Consider the following 21,276-nt stretch of genomic DNA (forward strand, 5'->3'; position numbering starts at 1 on the left):
TTCATGATATTGGATTAGGCATTGGTTTCTTGGATATGACATCAAAAGCACAAGCAATTAAAGAAAAAATAAATAAATTAGATTCAATCAAAATGGAAGATTTTTCTGTTTTAAAAGACTATTGAGAAAGTGAAAAGACAATCCACAGAATGGGAAAAAAATTTTGTAAATCATATATCCGATGAGGCACTTGTATCTAGAATATATGAAGAACTCTTGCAACGCAATAACAAAAAGATAAAGCCCAATTTAAAAATGGACAATGGATCTAAATAGACATTTCTCCAAAGAAGATATACAAATGGTCAACGAACATATGAAAAGATGTTCAACATCATTGGTCCATCAGAGAAATGCAAGTTGAAACCACAGTGAGATACTACTTCATACCCACTAGGATGGCTATAGTCATTAAGACAGATCATAGCAAGTGTTGGAGAGAATAGGGAGATGCTGGAACCCTCACACACTGGTGTTGGGAATGTAAAATGGTACAGCCACTTTGGAAAACAACCTGGCAGTTCCTCAAAAGGTTAAACATAGAGTTACCATATGACTCAACAAATCTAATCGTAGGTATATATCCAAGAGAAATGAAAACATATTTTCACACAAAAACCTGTACATGAATGTTAATAGCAGCATTATTCATAAAAGCTAAACATGAAAACAAACTAAATGTCCACCAACTAATGAATAAACAAAATGTGGTACTGCCATACAATTAATATTGTTCAGCCATAAAAAGGAAGTCCTGATACATGCCACAATGTAGATAAACTTTGAATACATTATGCTAAGTAAAAGAAGCCAGTCACAAAACACCATATATTGTACGATTCCATTGATATGCAATGTCCAGAATAGGCAAATCTATAGAGACAGAAAGTAGACTGGCAGTTACTAAGGGATGGGGGGAGGGAGGAATTGGGGGTGATGGCTGAGGGGTGCAGGATTTCTTTATGGGGTAATGAAAATATTTTGAAATTGATTGTAGTGATGGATACACAACTCTTGTAAATATACTAAAAACCAATTGCAGATTTTTAATGGGTAAACCGTATGGTATATACATTATATCTCAATAAAGCTGTTAAAAAATAAAAGAAGCAAATCAAATACTGAAAGAATAAAAAATAGCATTCAAGTTTGATTCCTGCAATACTGAGATTGATACAATAATTTGTTGAAATCCACGCAGGCTGCAAATATACTAACTGTAATATTTTAGACTGGCATATTTTATTGAGGACTCAAGAATAATCTGTACTTTCTCAGAAGTGAGAAGAACTTCTTTCACTTCTTGAAAGAAGTGAGAAGGTTTGAATCTGCCAAAACAGTCCACGAATGTCTTTACTCTTATCCTCAGAATAAGATTCTTAAATAAGAAGTGATTGTTGAAGCCCTCTTATTGGAGATAGAATTTTGTTTAGTATTCCTAAGAATAAAAGAGCTTTGTTATTTGTCAATCTTCATTACCTTTAATTTTTATTTATATTTTTCATGTTGCATTTTAAGAGAATATGATCTAAAAATAGAATGTAGCTCTGGAAATCAGATATGAATTACTGACAGCACGATTTGAAATTTGTATATAAGAGCAGAATAAATTGCTTAGAGAGGAAACAAGTGACTTTAAAGGTACAAAACCAGGTCTTCTTTATATCGTTCCAATGAAATTCAATCAATCCAATTTGATTCAATTCAACTCACTAATTGGCCATTGATTAGGTGCCAGGAAATTTGCTAGGCTCTAGGCGTATGAAGACTGGAACACAGTAAAATATCTCCATCCTCAAGGAATTCCAACAGAAGCTGTCTGTCGATTTGCTCCTAAAATGGTAGTAGGAGGGGTACAAAGGAAGCAACCTTTGTACCAAGGATGTATCCACCAGGATGTGAACCACTGATCTACCTTTATGAAGGTACACATTCAATCACCAACCTGTCCTTAAAAATGCCAGCGTATTTAATTCCACCCTGTACCCTCCAATTTCAGAATTATTAAATTTGGGTTTTTATGTAAAGAGATTGTAACGTCTTGCTATTCTAAGTTTGATCAGCGGTCCAGCAGCAACAGCATAACCAGGGGCTTGTTAGAAATGCAGACTCCTGGGTCCCACCCCTGACCTACCAAATCAGAATTGGAAGGTTAAAAATTACCCACAGGTGATGCATATGCATATCAAAAGTCTGAGAAACACTGCCCTACAACAATCAAGTAGCATGGTCCTGCAACCATGTCTTTTGGGAGCGCTACTTCCCCAAGCAGGCAAGAGGACTTAACTAAGGATGACTTCATTAAAAAAATCAGAAAGTCGCTGCGACATCACATTTACAAATACAAGCAAAATACAATTGTGAAATGCAGCAATCAGTCTCATCATTAATACATTTCCAGCAGAATCAGCAGCACTCGAATATAGAGAATGATTCATTTTCAGTTAATTTAGACATTCTAGTCTCAGATGAACAAAGTCCTCTTTTATTCCTCTTGCTCCTCAAAACCCATAATGGTTCTACGGAGCAGTTTTATACACATCAGAGGGAATGAAAAATTATTCCATCTTTCACTAACGCCTCATTTTATGAAAACACGAATTTGTATAAGAAATGACCTCATTTCTTTAAGATATAGCAGTGTTTAAAAACACCCCAAAAGAAGACAGATTCTACTTGATTATAATGAAGCAGACGAGACAAGCTGCTTGACTTTCTGAGTATTGATCCCAATGGGACTTAATAAAATATGGAACTTGAGAGGAATGAAACCCAGAGAAAAGCCTTTTTCTCTCCCTATAAAAACCAAGTCTCTTACAACTCAAAAGAGAAAGAGAGAAGGAAAAAGAGAAAAGAAAGAAAAAAAGAAAGCTAACTCCATCTACTCAACTGACCGGAAGCTCTGAAAGAACCATACTAAGTTTTTATTATTCCTAGAACTTAACAGTTCACTCAAATTTTTAAATGTGGCTTCTTGGGAGAATGGATGTGAAGACTACAAAAGCATCGGTGCAAGTCTCCATACCCATACCCAGTGCAGCCAGGTGGATGCTGTAGGTCGAACCCAGTGACAGACACGACTTCATTGTGCCTTCCTAACGGGCTGGCGGGAGTATGCACGTGGCTTAGCAACTGACTCGGCGCCTGCTCAGTTGCCTTCTGAGCTTTAGGTGCCACACTTAGGAGGTTTCTGTGATGAGATTTGATGGGAAATTTCCTTCTCTGACCCCCATGGGGTCTGTAAGGTCACTTAGTTGGCATAATTTTATTGCTTCTGACATGCAGTATTTCTACACTCTAGGTTTTTCAAGCACCCTGAACTTGGAAACAAGAAACGGGAAAAAAATTCTTATTCAAGGGCTCCTGAGACAGCAAAGCTAGTCACAGAATCATCTCTTTTTTTTCTAAACAAGAAGCTGAAATGACACGGATATGTTAAGATTCAAGATACTTGGTTAAAAAAGTCTAAAGTGATTCTATGGAGCTTATGAATTATTAATGACAATATGAAAAGCTAGCTTCTGCACAAAGAGCTGAGTTATAGCCCAAGTGCATTTAATGATGAAAATACATAAGAAACTAATAAAATATTTCATTAAAACAAAGCAGTGTTGTTTCTGACGGATGAAAAACTCTGAATGGATACATAAAATTATGGATTAAAACTGAGATGAAAAGACTGTTGGAAGCAGGAGGGTGTATTTTTTCTTTAAAATATCTGAAGTGCTGCCAAGATAGATTTCACTAGGTGTTAGTCTGAATTCATCACGGTAGGCTAATTTCCTTGGGCAAAGGGTTGCAAATAGTAGCAAAATGAAGATGAAATCCAAGTACAGATGCTTCTCAACTTATGATGGGTTATGTCCCAATAAACCTATTGCTAAGCTGAAAATATTGTAGTTCAAAAATTTATTTAATGCCCCAATAAACCCACTGTAAAATCAAAAAATTGTAAGTTGAACCACTGTAAGTTGGGAATCATCTGTTAAGGACTGTGAGAAATACTTCATCTTGTCCCAAACACTGAGTCAGCTGAAATAACATGGTGAGTACAATGTTAGGTATAAGTGGATCATAGCTGTTCAGACGGATACTTTTTTTTTTTGCATAAGCTCTGAGACAGGAGAAGCCCTAGTGGTATAGACGTTTGCTCCTAAGATGAGAGTTACATGGGAACTACATCATGGAACTGCATGGGAAACAAGTTCAACATTCATGCTTCCAGAACAGGAAAGCCAATGTCATTTGCCAGGACAGCCCTGGAGGTCCCTGGAGGGCAGCCCCAAGCTTCCACATGATTTCAGAATTAAGCAGTTTATTGTGAGAATGGCGAGGGGGGAAGTGTTCTACGTTTTCTGCAGAAGGATTTTACCTTAACTTCTTTAGTCCAGCCTCTGTCTGAGACACTTCTGTGATTTGGTGTCCTGGGTCTTATCTCTGGGTTTCAGTAAGCTTGGCTTTGACCATTCCAGGGCCACGGGTATTGGGTGAAGAGTCACTCCTTATTTTGAGTCTTTGGTAAACTAGTGCAACCCAAGCAAAGTGAATTGTACAAACAGACAGCTTTCACATGATCATGGGGTGGCTTTCAAAGGGCCAGAAATAGATAAGTTTAGAGCTGGATTTCTTCTGCATAGGTATCTCTTTGCCCTTCAATATTTTCTTCTCTAACTATTCAGTACTTGATCCTTGAAACTGCACTTTTGTGAGAGATAGGCTTCTTATGGCACTGAACCAGATGTCTAAACTTCTACAGGTGACTCTGACACACCTGTTTTCATGTCTGGGTTCCTGGTGGCCCACAGAGAGCTGACAATTTAATTCTTGCTGCTGCTTTAACAACGGTAGCCCAGCATGTAGCAAAAATTATTTTCAGTTTTCTCTTGAGCAATGAAAAGGTCAAAATGGGACATCTGTGTGACAGGAATGGATACAGAGTAGGAAACAGGAGAACTGACCCTTGCATATGCTTGATTCAGTAAGTAGGCTGAATAATCATTTGTTGCCCAATCCACCTCCCACCCATCTATCCAAGGACGAGCACTTCCTTTGGAGGAGCTGCTACTACTAGACTCATTTTTCCAGCCAAATCTCTGTAACCAGCCTGAATCAAATCACAAGACAGGAAAGAGAACAAACAAAGCAAGCCCAAATAAATATAGGCCAGATGGTAAACATTATGGAGAAAATAAAGGGTCAGAGGAATAGGGAGTGTTGGGGGAGAAGGTTTTGCTCTTTTATATAGGGCAGTTGAGGTGCAACATGAATGAAAAGAATCAGCCTTGCAATGTTCTAGGAAAGAGTGTTCGAGACAAAAGGTGTAAAGGCCTCAGGCAAGAAAAGTTTTGGTGGTTGTGTGGAACAGAAAGAAGGCCAATGGACCTGACATATGGTGACTAAGGGAAAAGTTGCAGAAGATGACATTGAATGGTAGGTAGGTGCCAGTCAAATAGGGTCTTGGTGAATAGTTTGGATTTTATTTGAAGGACAATGGGAAAGGCTTTGGAGATTATTAAACAGGGACTGACCTATCTGATTTATGTTTTTTAATACTCTGGCTGCTCGGGAAGAGAGTGGAGTTTTGGAAGGTATGAGTGGAATTGAGAAACATTTTAGGAAGCTATTGCGATAGTGCAGGCAAGAGATGAAGAGGCTTTGTCTAGGAGACAGTGTAGGTAGTGAGAAGTGGCAAGGTTTGGACATTTAGGAGGTACAGATGACAGGATTAGATGATGTATTTATATGTGTGGAATGAGAAAGCTGGGTTTTTAGCTTGTGCTACTGGGTGGAAAGTCGTGTCATTTTCTGAGGTGTGAAAAATGGCTAAGAAGAAAGCTGTTATATGTGCGGAGATGATGATGGTAAAGGCAAATGGCTATAAAAAGCTGTGTTTTGGGTGTTTGACACGTTCAAGATGCCTATTCGCCACCTGGTTAGAGATGCCCAGGAGGCAGCTGAATATACTAATCTGAAGGCCAGGAAGGTGATCAAGGCTGGTGATAAAAATCTAGAGGCCACCAAATGGTATTTAAACCAAGGCATCAACAGACAGGAAGCTGATCATGCCTGGGCATTAGGTGACTTTTAACATTCAGAGGTCCAAGCAAGAAGGACAGGCGAGAGCACTGGAGACTGAGAAAAGAGAAAGAACAGTGGGTGCTGCAGGAGGAAACCGTTGGGTGCAGTTTCCTTTAAGCAAAGGCACATGGCATCTCCATTGGAAGGAACTTTAAAAGCCAACTACTTCTGTCATCCAGCTCATTTCAGTTTTGAAATACCCTTTCTATTACAAAGGGATAAAAACATGCCTAAATCGGTTTACATGATGATCACTACAGTATCCTAACCCATTTAACATGATCTCTCCATAATCTTCCTAATAAGAGTTCAGGTCTAATGGGGACTACAGCATTACAATTTGGCAGGTTTTCATGGATAAATCTTAATATCATTATGGAGGCAGAAAAGTCAAACTAATCATGAAAACACTGAACTCTGAGTAAGTTGCTTTTTAATTAAACACATGTCCCAAGAGACAAAAAGATAAGGCTAAAAGCTTTAGCACAGCTGATTATTCAGAAATGACAAAGATGGCATACAACATATGATGCAATCTAATTTCAATCTTATTCTGCATAAATGGCCAACAAAACCCATGTGACAGATATCTCTACAAAGAAAATTGGCCAGAGTAGGGGATTATTCCCTGGCAATACTCCACAATAATAAAAAAAGATTTATCCTTTAAGCCCCAAAGTGACCCGCAAACTTTTACAGGGAGAAATTGGAGACCATGAAACTGTACTGTAAGGATGATAAATACTTTATTATTACTTGGCAGGTGCTCTGGGACAAAGCACCAATGCAATTTTATTGTTGAGGGTTGAGTTTCTCCGAATGCATTTTGAAGGTGCGGAATTGAACTAGAAGTGGCTACACTATCAGTTATGTAATCTTAAAACCAATTCTTTTAAGAATTTCAAATTTACAGAGTGGTGAATTTGATTATAGATTAGGGAATCCTAGCATTAAGACTTGTACTCTCCTCTAACTCTTTTCTCTTAGCAAATCATAGGCACTTGAAACTCTTAGCATTCAATTACAAACATTTGTCACCTGTATGCTTTTTCTTCTGGTTGTAACACATCCTTATTCTTCCAGGATAGTAAGTTATAGGCTCTTTTGCATATGATAGTGGGGATAATAATTATTATAGATATTAAATCTACTATGTACAAAACTACAATCTATTTTCCTGTATAAATATGCCTTTATTCTCTCAAACCAATTAAACTTCCTTTGCCCAGTATTTACAACATATTTCTTACAATTCATATCTATTCTTTAGAATGACATCATAAAAATCCTTATTTGTTGTGAAATTAATTCTCTATTCTACTTCCCACTTGATTCCAAACTAAGAGGTTGTGATTCTACAAACTAAAATTTATTTAGGACCTTCTTCAGAGACAGAGGAGAAGCCCTCTTAAAAGTCTTCTGTTTAAGTGCTACTCTGGCTTAACTAGCACTTGGTTCATTTTATAAAGCAGGGGTCAGCAAACTATGGCTTGTGAGCCAAATTGAGCCCACGGCCTGGTATGGCAAATAAAGTCTGACTGCAACAAAACCATGCCCATTTGCTTATGCAGTATGTATGGCTGCTTCTGCACTGGGGTTGAATAGTTGTGAGAGACCACATGGCTCACAAACCCTAAAATATTTACTATCTAGCTCCTTACAGAAAAAATTTATCATCCGTCGCTCTAAAGCATAGTGACCAGTGCCAATGGCGCGGTAAACACCCACAGCTAATAGGTGCTCTCTAATACTCCTGCACATTTCTGCTCCAACAACTAGTTTGTATGCCTCCAAGAGTCAACTGTGCAATATTTGTGCCAATTATAATTATAATTTGATTACATATTAAATAAACTGATAAAATAAGTATGGAAAGACTTAAGAGTAAACAAAATTGCTATTGCATGAGGCAAAGGTGTGATAACTGCAAGACTGTGAAAACAGTGTCAATATCAGAATATTTTTTCTTCTACACCAAAGAACTGAAAGCTAGAAATCACAGATAATACACAAGTGATTTCTATATAAGAAGCCTACTCAGAACTCTGTACAAAAAGATAAATCATAATATTAAAAGATTGGCAAGTACAAGTATATTGGTAAGCTTTAGATTAAAAATATTTAAGGTGTGTATTTATCTTTTTTATAACTCCCTGCTTTTTATTTCTTAAATATAAAATATGCCATACTTACAGAACAGTATAAAACATACATGCTTCTTTTAAATAAATAATACATTGCTGATATTTTAGAATTTCCCCAAGATCCCCCTCCCCAATCACAACTCCTTTCCTTCTCTCTAGAGATAACTCAGTATCCTGGAGTACCTAGAAACATCTAAGATCATCTTGTTTAGATGTTTCTACCTTCAAATATTTTCAGCTGAAATAAAAGAATAGATACTTGGTTATCAATTGAGCCATGATTTTCTTCATTATATTACAATTAGCTGAAATAAAAGAATAGATACTTGGTTATCAATTGAGCCATGATTTTCTTCATTATATGACAATTAATATCAATACACTTTAGGGTTCCGATATCTAACATTTTTAATGAGGACTTGATCAAGAAGTTCATTTACCTACTAAGTTCATGAAGGTGTCGTGTTCAGTAATGGGACTCATCATAATATTAATTCATTGATCCCAGCAAGGCACAATGAAGTATTTAAGATTTACTAAAGTTAAGTTCCAGTAGAACTCCAATAACCATTATTTAGAAATGAATAGAGGTTTTCTACATTGGTAGCCATTTCTCAGAGAGAGGGAGAGAGAGAGAGAGAATGTATCTTAATAATTTAAACTAATATTGATAGGTAAAAGTCTATGTAAAATAGATAAGAATTAGAATTATTAAATATTTTTAAAACCATTAGATCACCTCCAAATATATTTAAAAGACTTGAAGCAGTCTATCAAAGTGTTGAATTATTGAAGTTTCTAGCTGTAGTAGTTAACAAAAGGTGATTCCACAAATAGGGTGCTAATGGTATGTATGTAAATTGATTAGTCTGAAGTGCTTAAAAAACATTAAAAAAGTGTTATTCCTCTTTAATGTACATTATTAACTTGTACTCTAAGAAAGGATTTTGATGACCAAATGTAAATTATAGCTCAGACGTTGCTGAGTTCCAAATCAGTAAGTTTCCAATTTAATATAATCCAACTTTGCAAGGTTTTAAAATATCCATAATTTGTTGTAAGTGTTATAAACTATATGATGGAGGAAATCAGAGTCACATCATCCTAAGTCAGTAATTTTAGCATCACTATTAGTGGTTTAAATAGATATTGTTACATGCCTACCTAAGACGTAGCAATATCACCTATGATGTATTCTATTTCAAAGTGCTTAACTTGGACTCATCAAGCCTTTATCTAAAGTTCACTTTGTAGAAAATATAGGGGAAAGAGAAACAGGCTAATTGACATGACCAAGAGGTAATGACAGATCCAGAAGCTGTAGCATTCTGAAGAAATACTATCTATGTCCCTTCAACAAGGACTTTGCTAGATAAAAAAAAAAAAGACTTAAGGGATACACTAGCCAGACACAATGTGTGATCCTAAATTAGGTCTGGTCTAGACACACTAGCTATCACAAATATGGGGTCACAAATGGGACTATGATCTGGTTATCAGATGAGACAAAAATCTACTGAGATGGATGGATGAAGATCATGGACTGAAAAAAAGGAAGGTTGGGCTGGGCACAGGGGCGCCCACCGGCAATCCTAGCACTCTAGGAAGTCGAGGAGGGAGGATCACTTGAGGCCAGGAGTTCAAACTCAGCCTGAGAAAGAGTGAGACCCTGTTTCTACCAAAAATAGAAAAAATCAGCCAGGTGTGGTGGGGCGCACCTGTAGTCCCAGCTATTTGGGAGACTGAAGCAGGAGGATCACTTGAGCCCCGGAGTTTGAGGTTACAGTGAGCTATGATGACGTCACTGCACTCTACCAGGGGTGACAGAGTGAGACTCTGTCTCAAAAAAAAAAGGAAGGTTGTAGAGCCATATGTGAGATATGATTTCATATTCTTCTGGTCTAAAAATGTGTGTGTGGACACATAGGGAAAGTCTAGGTTTTAACAGTGATGATCTCTGATCTCAGGTGGTAACAATGGGATAATTTTATTTTTTTTGTAGTACTTTTCTAGTCTTTTACAATACACATGTACTGCTTCCGTAATAATAAAAGAATGGTTTTAAAATATAAATTCTATGGAAAATTTATGACTTTTTGTGATATCAATAGATCCACTAATGATGGTCCATCATAGAAAATTTGTTAGAGACAGATATTGATAGATTTGTTAGAATAGAGACAGATAATGAGTAGAAGCTAAGGGGAAACTGGAGGTTTATATAAAAAGGTTTCAACTTGAATTCTTTGACTCTTTATAATGCATTGATTTAATCAACATACATTTATGGCCTTTCATGTCATTTCACATACAAAATCTCGTGCATTAAAATGTTGTCTAGACTTTTTCTCACTGGAGGCGTAACAGCTCTTCTCATTATTATTAGATAGCTCAGTATAAAATGTGCTTTGCTAAATAAACTCACAAAGCATAAAGGATTCTGATTCTAGATACCTTTGCATAATTATCACTTGTTTCTTTTTCACCAGGAAGGGTCAAGCTTAATGGTTTTTAGGATCACCACTGTATATGCAAATGGAATTCCTACAAAATAGGCAACCATTTTTCACACTCTAATTACCTTAAAAGTGAGTCAAGGAACATAAAAATTATTTTCACCAAGAGAGTACTCAATTTCAGTTGGATACGACAACAAACCAATTTCATGTCATGTTTAAGTTATATTATTTGAGAATTGTTCACATTTTAAATTTAAGGCTGAACTTTTAAGAATTCAACTTTTTTAAAAATTAAAAATATTTAACTGTTAATCAACATATTTAACTGTTACTTATTTAGGTCAGAGTTAATTAGATCTAGAGGTTTAAAATGTCCGAATTTGAAGCCTACCACTGATTAGGTGTGTAGTATTATTAGGCAAGTTATGTAGCCTAAGTAAACTTCAGGTTTTTTTTTAATCTATAAATTAGGGATAACAATATTTACCTCACAGGGTTGTGATGATTAGATGAGATTATGCTAAGGAACCTGCCTGTCACATAGTAAGTGCTCAATAAATATCCTTGACAATGATGGTGACTCTCTCATACTCTTGACATGCCATTCTTGTCCTATAGATACCAAAAATACTGAGGATACTCCTCTACATCTTCGCACAGGTACCCAATAGGCATCTCAGTCTTACTAGCTATAACAGGCTGCTGCTGTCACTCTTTAGCCTCCTCCTGTGGGGTTCCCATCTTAGTAGGTGGCATTGTCATCAACCTAGGAGTCATTTCTTGGGACCTGAACCTTGCAGTCATTTCTATTCTCTTTTTCACTCACTAAATCAAATTCCGATTAGCTCTGTCTTCAATATGTTTTGGATCCTACCACTTTTTATAAGTTTACCACTACCCCACCAGTCCAAGTCAGCATCATCTTTAACAACTGCAAAAGACTCTTGATAGAGCTCCTTGTCTTCTGGACACCTTCAGCCTACTTTCCACTCAGCTGCCAGAGTGAGTCTTTAGAATGCAAACCAGGTGATGTCACTTCCCTGCTCAAAACCCTTAAATGGCTCCCCCTCACACACAACCAAATCCAAACCCCTTCCCTGTCTAAAAGACCCCAGGTGATTGGACTTCCACAGGCCTTATCTCCTAGTACTTTCCTTCTTGCTCACTCAGCTCCAGCCATCCTGGCCGCCTTTGCTATTTCTCGAGCATCCTTTTTTCCATTTTTTTTCTTTTGAGACAGGGTCTCACTCTGTTGCCCAGGCTAGTGCAGTGGTGTCATCACAGCTCACCACAATTTCAAACACCTGGGCTCAGGTGGTCCTCTTGCTTCAGCCTCTCCAGTAGCCTGCCACCATGCCTGGCTAATTTTTTAATTTTTATAGAGACGAGGCCTCACTATGTTGCGCGGGGTGGTCTAGAACTGACCTCAAGAGGTCCTCCCACTTTGGCTTCCTAAAGAGTTAGGATTACAGGCGTTAGCCACTGTGCCTGGCCCTCTTTGAGCATCTTGAGCTTTCAAAACACACCTCTGCCTCTTCACTTTAGCCTTGCCTGTCCTTCTGTATGAGGGACTCCTTCCCAAGATAGCCCCACAGCTCTCCAGCTCACTCAGCTCAAGAATCAGGCTTTTCAGCCACCCAGTCAAAATAAACACCTCCACAGCTGTTTTACTTTCTTCACAGCATTGTCATGACTTATTTTATATGTGCATATGTATATATGCACATGTACGTATGTAAAGTCATTTACAGTCTGTCTCCCAACTCATGTATAAACTCTATGAGGTGAGGACTTTGTTTTGTTCATTACTGGATTGCCATTAAGAATAGTGCTAGGTACTTTGCATTAATAGTTATTAAAGAAATAGTTTTCAACACATGGAGAGTTTTCCTTGTGTTAAAACTGGCTTGGGTTTAGCCAAGTACTCCAACCACTACCAAAATAAGCCCTAAACAAAAAAGCAAGTAGAGAAGTTACATAGAATTAGTTATCCTATATTTCTTATACTTTGCAGAACACTTACAGGTCTAAGTTTGAAAACAGGGGTCTTTATTTTTATTCAGGAAACCTAGTAGAATTTTTTATCCAGGAAATCTAGCAGTAGTATAACAGAAAAAAATGTCTTTTATTTCATCAGAGTGCTGGAAGAAATATGTATTACAAACAACAAAAAGAGTTTCTGCATTTAAACAATCAAAGGAATAGTTACTTGATTGAAATATTTGTAACAAATGAAAAGAAAAAATAGTTTTCTCTGGTTTTATTTATCACTACATGGTTCTAGCATGGTATAAGCAAATTATGATATTATTGGGATAAAATTGTTTTGAGACTAAAATAAAAGGGAAAAGTCACATCAGAGTGTTAATAAGCTAAAAAAACCTAATTCCCTCCCTTAACAGCTATTTTGGTAAAAGTCTCAGACTGTGGTTCCAAAATAATAAATGAGCACATGAGACTCAAATTCACCATAAAAATAAAGCTATTTTTACCTTCTGTATGTTTAAATTATGACAGCTACTATGAGCCATGAAAAATAATTTTATAATATCATAAAACTGTGGAATCCAATCAATACAAAAGAGTATATGGGTAAATTCCAGTAGATAACTCTCTGAACCTTTCTTATTTTATCTGTGTTTTTCCTATGGCACTTAATAACTTTTTATATGTTCTTTGCAGGTAGTGGCATTTTTGGACACAGGATTTTTGCCTGTTTCATCTTTGCAGTCTCCTACCGTGTTAGCACAATGACCGGGCTACTCGGTACATCTTTTCTGAATGAAAGAACGAATGGATGATGCACAGGGTTAAAGCTGGGGAAATAATGGCCTTAAACGCTGCATAAATATAATAATAAATATATATTTGGAGAGTTTAAATGAGTCCAGTTACTGCTTTTTATACCATATCCTAAGAGAGGAGTATAGAGATCTAGATAAATCTATAAAAGTGGTTTATGTGCACTCTATTTTGCTTCCCAGTATTTATCACCACTGTTATAAAGCAATCATTTGTGTAGCCATTCATTAACATCTATCTTCTCTACTTCAAATTCCACAGGGTAAGGACTGCATGTGGCATCTTAGAGTCTCCACATTTCACAATAGTAGGGGCCCAACGAATGTATTTTGAATCAATGAATACCACTAGGGCTGTGCCACTGCAGAACTTGAAAATGACTGGGAGCCGAGTCTGGTGGCATGAGCCTGTAATCCCAGTTACTTGGGAGGCTCAGGCAAGAGGATCGCTTAAGTCCAGGAGATTTAGTTTACCGTGAGCTATGATCACACCACTGCACTCTAGCCTGGGCAGAGTACGACCCTGTCTCCAAAAAAAAAAAAAAAAAAAAAGAGAGAGAGAGAGAAAAAATAACTGGAGCCCCTTTCTAGCTGAGTTTACCAGGCACTTACAGATTCGCAGTACCTAACAATCTATTTTTCACACGCATCTTACACTTGATAGTGTCTTAGTAGCACGCATAGTTCAATTGGAGGTATTTTTTTCTTTCTTGAGTACTACATAAAATAACAGTCTTAAGAAATGATGTTTTCCAATGAATGAAATATAGTTATTGTTCATTTTATTTTAGTATGAAAAATACAAAAACTTCAAGTACTTACATCAATTAAATCTGAAAGATCATGAATATAATACTTGAAAACCGAGGCATTGGTTGCTTCAAGCGTTAGAAGATACTCATTCCGTGCCTTAATTGATTTTAGCTTATTTTCTGAGTATTTTGCTTGTCTCTGGAATGAAGAAGATCCAGGCATCGGGAAAGAAAGCCAAAGTCATTTTTAAACAAGACAGAAAAACATACATGAATTTTTTTTAATTTAAACAATTTATTCCACATATACAAATGACCATTGAAGTCCTTTGCCCAAAGTACATTTTGGATCTGATTTAAACAGTAAACTAAAATTACCCAGCTACGAGGAATAACAACAATGTATCTGGGTTGGGCTTCAGGCCCATTTGCAATGAAATCTCTTTGTTAATATTCAAGTTCTCCACACTGTGTATTGAATACTTGGCATTCACCACTGAATGATGTCCAGCTGTTATCACATGATTTTTACATTTCTTAAACATTTTCCATTCCCATGGGAGGAAATGCATGTCATTTCACAATAATTTACAATGTGCGCATATCAGCTATTACATCAGGGTTCTTAGTATTGTCTCCTCAAATGAGAACAGAAAGGTTCTGCAATATATTTTTACTTACCTTTTCTTTCATTTTTTCAATTTTCTTCACGGAGCTTCGCCGCTGGTGTCTCTCTTCTAGTCTAATATGGAAGACTGGATCACCAGATCTCCCAATTTGCTTCTCCTCTTGTTTCTCGGCCTCCTTCAGCTTGCTCTCGGCACTGATGCTCTCTGCATGATACATATGGTATGTTTTCATCACCTGTGGAAAAGTGATCCCAAATTGTTAAAAGATGTCTGACTGTAACTTAGAGAGTAAATGGGAACCTTTATAGGACATACATGTTAAAAATATCAGCTTCCAACTGGCAGGGGGAAAGGCAGATTGTTAGTAAAATGGGTGAATTACGGACTACTGCTTCTACATAAAGCAAACAGAAATATGCAAATTCACCTGCCAGGAAGAAGCACTTGGGGGACAGGCTTTGATGAAAAAATGATTTACTGAGTCTTAGGCATACTTTTCAATGTACTTGAAAAGTTCTCTTAAGCTTGTAAATGTTTCTCTAAAATCTCTTCTGTATTATTAATTTGCAGGGAAAAAAACCATTGACTCATGAATCAATTTTAGCCTAACCAAAACTCCAAATTAGTACAGTCTTTATCAAAGGCATTTTATTGCATAAAATCTACCTGTCAAAAAACATAAACATTAAGGTTTATACATAGTTTTAGTTTAAAAAACATTGTTTTTCTGACCACAGAGTAATACTTTATGCTCAATATAGAAAACATAAGGTACAAAAAAAAAAAAAAAAAGAAAGAAAACAAAAAGCAAGCAAAGATAACCATTGTTGAGATTTTAGAATATAGTCTTCCAGTCGTTTTCTTATGAAAACACACACACACACACACACACACACACACACACACACACACACTTCTTCATTTCAAAATGCCATATATAAATTCTCCCTTCAAAAAACTGGGATTATCCTGTATTTATAATTTCTAAAGTCCCTTTTAACTTAATATATCAAAACATTTTCCTATATCATTAAATGTTCTCCTAAAATATAACTTTAAGGGCTGCATGGTATTTTTCTATATGACTGTAGCATAATTTACCTAATTCCCTATTGCTGAAAATTTTAGGATATTTCAATTATTTGCTTTATAAATAAAGTTGTGTTGAAAACCCTTGGTGTATATCCTATTTCTTTTCTGAGCAATTATATATATATAATTTATATTTTAATACATTTAGGAATATAAAGAACATAAAAATTTTATTATGTATTCTTTCCATGTATATTATAAACTTATATAATAAATCCTCAAATATTAAAAATTTTGGCTGCATTGTTTTTACAAAAGTGTTTATGCACAAAAATTATGTCATATTTCCTAGGATAAGTTTCCAGAAGTGGAATTGCAAGGTCTGAGACTATGCACATTTTTGAGACTTAGAAATAAATATGTTGCCAATTTTACACTCTGCTAGTTAAAACAAACTGATGTAGAGAGTTATCTCTGAAAGTACTTTGGATAACATAGGTGCTTGATAAATATTTTCTCAAATAATGATTACATGTATTCATTATTTATTCATATATCTGTTAATATAAATCTGTTTATAATCTCTATGTTCTTAGATACAGAAGAATCAGTCACAAATTTTTCAGAGATTTTATCTGAAAATCGTAGTTTTCCAATGAAATCATTCTCATCCACAGAAGACATATTTTACTTCATTTGCAAATAACCACAAGTTATTCAGAGCCAATTTCATAACTAAAGTGTGTTGTTAAGAAGTTGAGATTAATGTAACATCTAGGTAATGAACTTGATTTTTCTCATTTCAAGGGATGAGTTTTAAAACAGTTTGAGACCTGGAAATATCACTAGAATCTATACGTTTATTTAGGTTAAAGCATATGCAATCGTTTTTTCTGCAGGTTATTACAAAAGGTGAACAATCAGTACTTTCTAATGGTTCAACTTAACACACGTTCTGAAGATGACTATTTTGAAGAGTAAAACATGGGGTTAATGAAGAGCCTTTACCCATTTTCATAAATTCTGATGATCTCTTTCCTTAAAAATGTAAGCTAGCAAATCATGTCGAAGGCATTACTGACCATGAACAAAGTAGGGGCCGAACTACAAAGCACTGGCAGTTTTTTCTGTGCTGTGTGTAATTGGAAAGTTGTCTGTTTTTAGTAATTATTGAACCTATCTGGGGGAAGTTTGGTTGCCTACTCCAGTTTAAAAGAAAAATAAAATAGCATTAGGAAGCAGTTGGGCAGCTGGGGAATGAGGAGGGAGTCACCCTGCAGCTGGGCAAACAGTGAGGTCAATGAATCTGCTACACACCTTGCATTTATTTCTAGGCTTGGCTCTGTTTACATGCCCTGCCCGAAGCAAACCCACATACCAATTGGGTCCTGGTTCCAGTAACATCTTAAAATGAGAGGGTGAAAAAACCACACACACACACACACACACACACACACACACGCACACATACTTGTTCAGCTGGCTGTATTCTTCTTGCTAATAGACAGGAAGGAAGAAATGAGAACACGTGACTCCCATCATACTTGGATAAAAGGCATCTCAGAGAGTCCCAGGTATTTGAGAGAGCTTTCTTTTAAATACATAACAGAGAAAAGACCTGAACTCCTGATTCTTGCTTTACTTGGATACTGAAGACTAGTATAAACAGATAATTTATACAAACTAAGTGTTAGTATAAGAGAAAAGATACTGAGCTGACTGCCAGCAGGGCGTTTCTTATTAACTAGCCTGGGCTAAAAGGAAACATTTGAGTCTGACTTCACACTAGCAAGAAGAGGGTGTAGGTATCTCATCACAATGTGGTTCAGCACAATAGCTGAGGATTATCTACCTAGTTCAATGGTAATTTCCAGAAAACGAATTTCTTTGTTCAGTTTTCCAATCTGACATAGGATTTCCATTATTCTCTAAAATGTGAATGGTTATGATGAATGGATTTTAAAAGTTGGGGAGAAGAAACACTAAAAGCTTTTTGAGAATTCTAATTGCAGATAATGAATGCAAGCACAAACTACATTATTTAAAATGTAAGCTGTTGACAGAAGTCAAATGTGTTTTGTATTTAAAATAACAGACAGTTCTTTTTTTTTAGAGAAGTAAAAGAACTTTTATTTTCTAAAGGTGCGTTTTGAGTACATACTGCGAAAGGAAAATAACAGCTTCTCCATCAGTGTAATGCAAACACAAGCCTTTGCATACCAAATGATGTCATAGGCATATATCCATTTAAATGTACTCCATAGCATGTTTTCCTATTTGAATTCCTCTCTACTAAAACTTCATGCATAATTCTCCATTCAACACACGCAACTTTATCTTTCTTGCTCCATCTTTCCTCACCTGCAGGAAAAATATAGTCACGTAGAAAAAGACCCACATCATAGATTTCTTTATGAGACTGGGATATCCCACATACTAACTTCTGCACAGAAGCTGTTAATATTTTTTTTTCTCACTGACAGGCCAATATCATATACCTGACACTACGCTTGTCCTTTAAATCAAAATAATTTGCCTGGTGTGGTGGCTCACACCTGTAATCCCAGCATTTTGGGAGGCCTAAGCAGGAGGATTGCTTGAGGCCAGGAGTTTGAGACCAGGCTGAGCAACATAGTGAAACCCTCATCTCTACAAAAAAAAGAAATTAGCCAAGCATGGTGGCTTGTGCCCATAGTCCCAGCTACTTGGGAGGCCGAGGCAGAAGGATCACTTGAGTCCAGGTGTTCAAGGTTACGGTAAGCTATGATCCTGCCAATACACCCCAGCCTGGGTGACAAGAGTGAGACCCTGTCTCTAAAAACAAAAACAAAAAAATCAAAATAATTAAAATACCTGTAGTAAATTTCCAATATTTAGTGTGATGAAATCATTGTGTATCTGAAGACTACAAATATGTTTGAGAAGATCAGTGGATGAAGGCTATCATTTCTGCTTTTTACTTCTGGCTCAGAAGTTAGAAGGCATGGATCCCAAAAATGGATCTACCAATTACTAGATGTGGGGAAGTTAGTTAATGCCTCTGCTCACCAGACAAGGTTGTTGTGGTTGCCAAATTGTGTGTCCCTGTGTGTGTGTGTGTGTGTGTGTGTGTAACTTAAACTTCACTGAGTACTTACTATATATGTGTGTATCTATGTATATGATATAGATAGTACCACCAATACAGATATGGACGTATATGTATATATTTAGTTTAGCAAGCATTATATGTTCTCTGTGTGCCAGATAATTGTTCTATGCATTTTACAAATAGTAACTTATTTAATCCTTCTAGGAATTCTATGAGGTAGGTAAATTTATTCTTCCCATTATACACATGAGAAAACAGAAGCATAGAGAGGTTAAGTAACTCACCCAAGGTCACACAGCTGGTAACCGGCAGGGCAATGGCTGGAACCCTGGCAGTCTGGCCTCACATTAGGTTTGCTGGACTGCTATGCCATAACCTTTGGAAAGTCTAGTATTACACGATTGAAAAGCCTGTTTCTCTAAGAAATATAGTTACTTTTGGTTATATGTAGGAATGGAGGGAAAGAGGAGTAATAATTATTTATTTATTCAATACCTGCTGGGCACTTACCACCCATAAGGCACTGATGGATGTAAAAATATAGACTTGGTTTCCATCTTCTAGGAGTTTAAAATTCTGGAGACTAAAAAATGGGCCTCAGATACCCTGATGGGCACAGATGAAGGGAGAGGGCATCTAGGCTGGAAGGACGGTACCAGTGAAGGTACAGTGAGGGGGTTGGGGGGAGCACACAGGGGACGTGGGCGTGAGCAGACCAAGATAGCAGAGAAGGGGGCCGAGGGAAGAGCTTGGAAAGAGGATGGGGGGGGGGTGATCGAGCTGAAGGATATGATTGGACAAGTTGGCACAGGCCAGATCAGGAGAGCCTTGAAACCCCAACTAAGAAGCGTAGAATGCATTCTACAGGGGTTTGTGAATCTACAGAGGTGTGGACAATATGGTCAAGGCAGTATTTCAGTAATAATCTGACGGAGATACGCAGGATGGCTGGGGGTGTGAAGTGACCTCATTTAGTGTGGAAGAGGGAATGGAAAATAAGAAAAAGAATCCACAATGGCAGTTACAGGGCCTTTTCTCTGTTATCATTCTCCTTGACCTTTTCTTAAACTTTACACGATTCCCTCTTACCATGGAGTTCAGACTGGTCTCCACACCTGTCCAGGCAGCTCTTTGTGTGCCACTCTGAGTCAATCACTTACGGCTCCCTCCCCAGAATTTGTACTTTCCTGCCGCCTGAGCGGCCCTCCCCAGCACCTCGCCTCTTAACATTTGATCCACCCACCACTGCAAGTTCAAATTGCACCTACCGCTAAGTGTTCCCTGGTTCCTCCCGCCAGAGTGATCTTTTTCTGATGGCCAAGACCGGTATTGACCACACTTCAGACTCTCTGCCACGTGACACAGAGATGTGTGTACCACCTTCCGGTACTGCAGGCTGTCCCATAAGGTTAGCTGGGCACCCACTGTGTTTTACCTTCAGAGCCTTGATATTATTGCCTTACACACAGTGTGAGCAAAATAGGCATTTGGTGAGGAACAAATGGAGGATAGGACCCACTGTATAGTCAGCTTGCCCATTCATTTATCCACTTAACAGATATTTATTAAACACCTATTGTATGCCTGGCATTATTCTTCTCCATCCCTGGCATACAAAATAGCACCACCAATAAGTACTTGGGAGTGAACTAATGGGATTACTGATAGTTCTAAATCATTTGTGAAATATAGTTAGTGTTAGAATTTATGGCCCTTCAAGAAAATAAAATGATGCAGTGGTTTGGCGGGGGAGGGGTATGAAAAGCAATATGTTAGTGACAATATTTCCTAACTCCATAGCCTGCTGCTTCACTAAATCCATCAATCACTAAAAGCTCTTCTGAGAAACTACATTCTTCGGGTTTCCTTAATTGTCAACAGCCTAAGATAAAGATCTATTTTCTGCAATCAATACATAAGAGGGCTCTAATTGTAACCGAATTCCTGCAAGTGCTAAGCTAACAAAAGCATCAGGGTAGGATCAGAGCCGTGGAAGCTGATTCCTATTATTCCCCAGGAAGTTTTCGGGTTCACGGGGAAAGCAGTGCCATTGTCACTGGGCCACCCTCAGCTGAGCCCCGGGAGCTGTGCTGCAAGGAGACTGGCACAGACTCAGTCTCTCATTAGAGGGTATGGCCTCTGCTTGGCCACACCGTGTCCCTGGGGGCTTATCCCAGACAGTGGCGGCAGGCTGGAACTTCCTCTAAGACAGCACTCAGAACACCAAGTGCCAAGGTCTGTACACCTGTAATCTCCAGGCTTCTTGCTCCTTAGTACACTGAGCCGATCA

General features: G+C 37.3%; 1 protein-coding gene across 1 annotated transcript in view; it reads right to left on the bottom strand.

Annotated features, from left to right (window-relative positions):
* SRGAP1 (SLIT-ROBO Rho GTPase activating protein 1) overlaps positions 1 to 21,276 on the bottom strand; it is a 256,277-nt gene that overhangs the window by 69,016 nt on the left and 165,985 nt on the right. Inside the window, exons 5-6 of the mRNA XM_045553445.1 lie at positions 14,916 to 15,098; positions 14,305 to 14,433 (exon numbers count right to left, since the gene is read on the bottom strand). Of these exons, the coding sequence (XP_045409401.1) occupies positions 14,305 to 14,433; positions 14,916 to 15,098 (312 nt within the window). The remainder of the gene's footprint in view (positions 1 to 14,304; positions 14,434 to 14,915; positions 15,099 to 21,276) is intronic.

Source organism: Lemur catta, chromosome 6, assembly GCF_020740605.2.
Source record: "Lemur catta isolate mLemCat1 chromosome 6, mLemCat1.pri, whole genome shotgun sequence".
Classification (NCBI taxonomy): Eukaryota; Metazoa; Chordata; class Mammalia; order Primates; family Lemuridae; genus Lemur; species Lemur catta.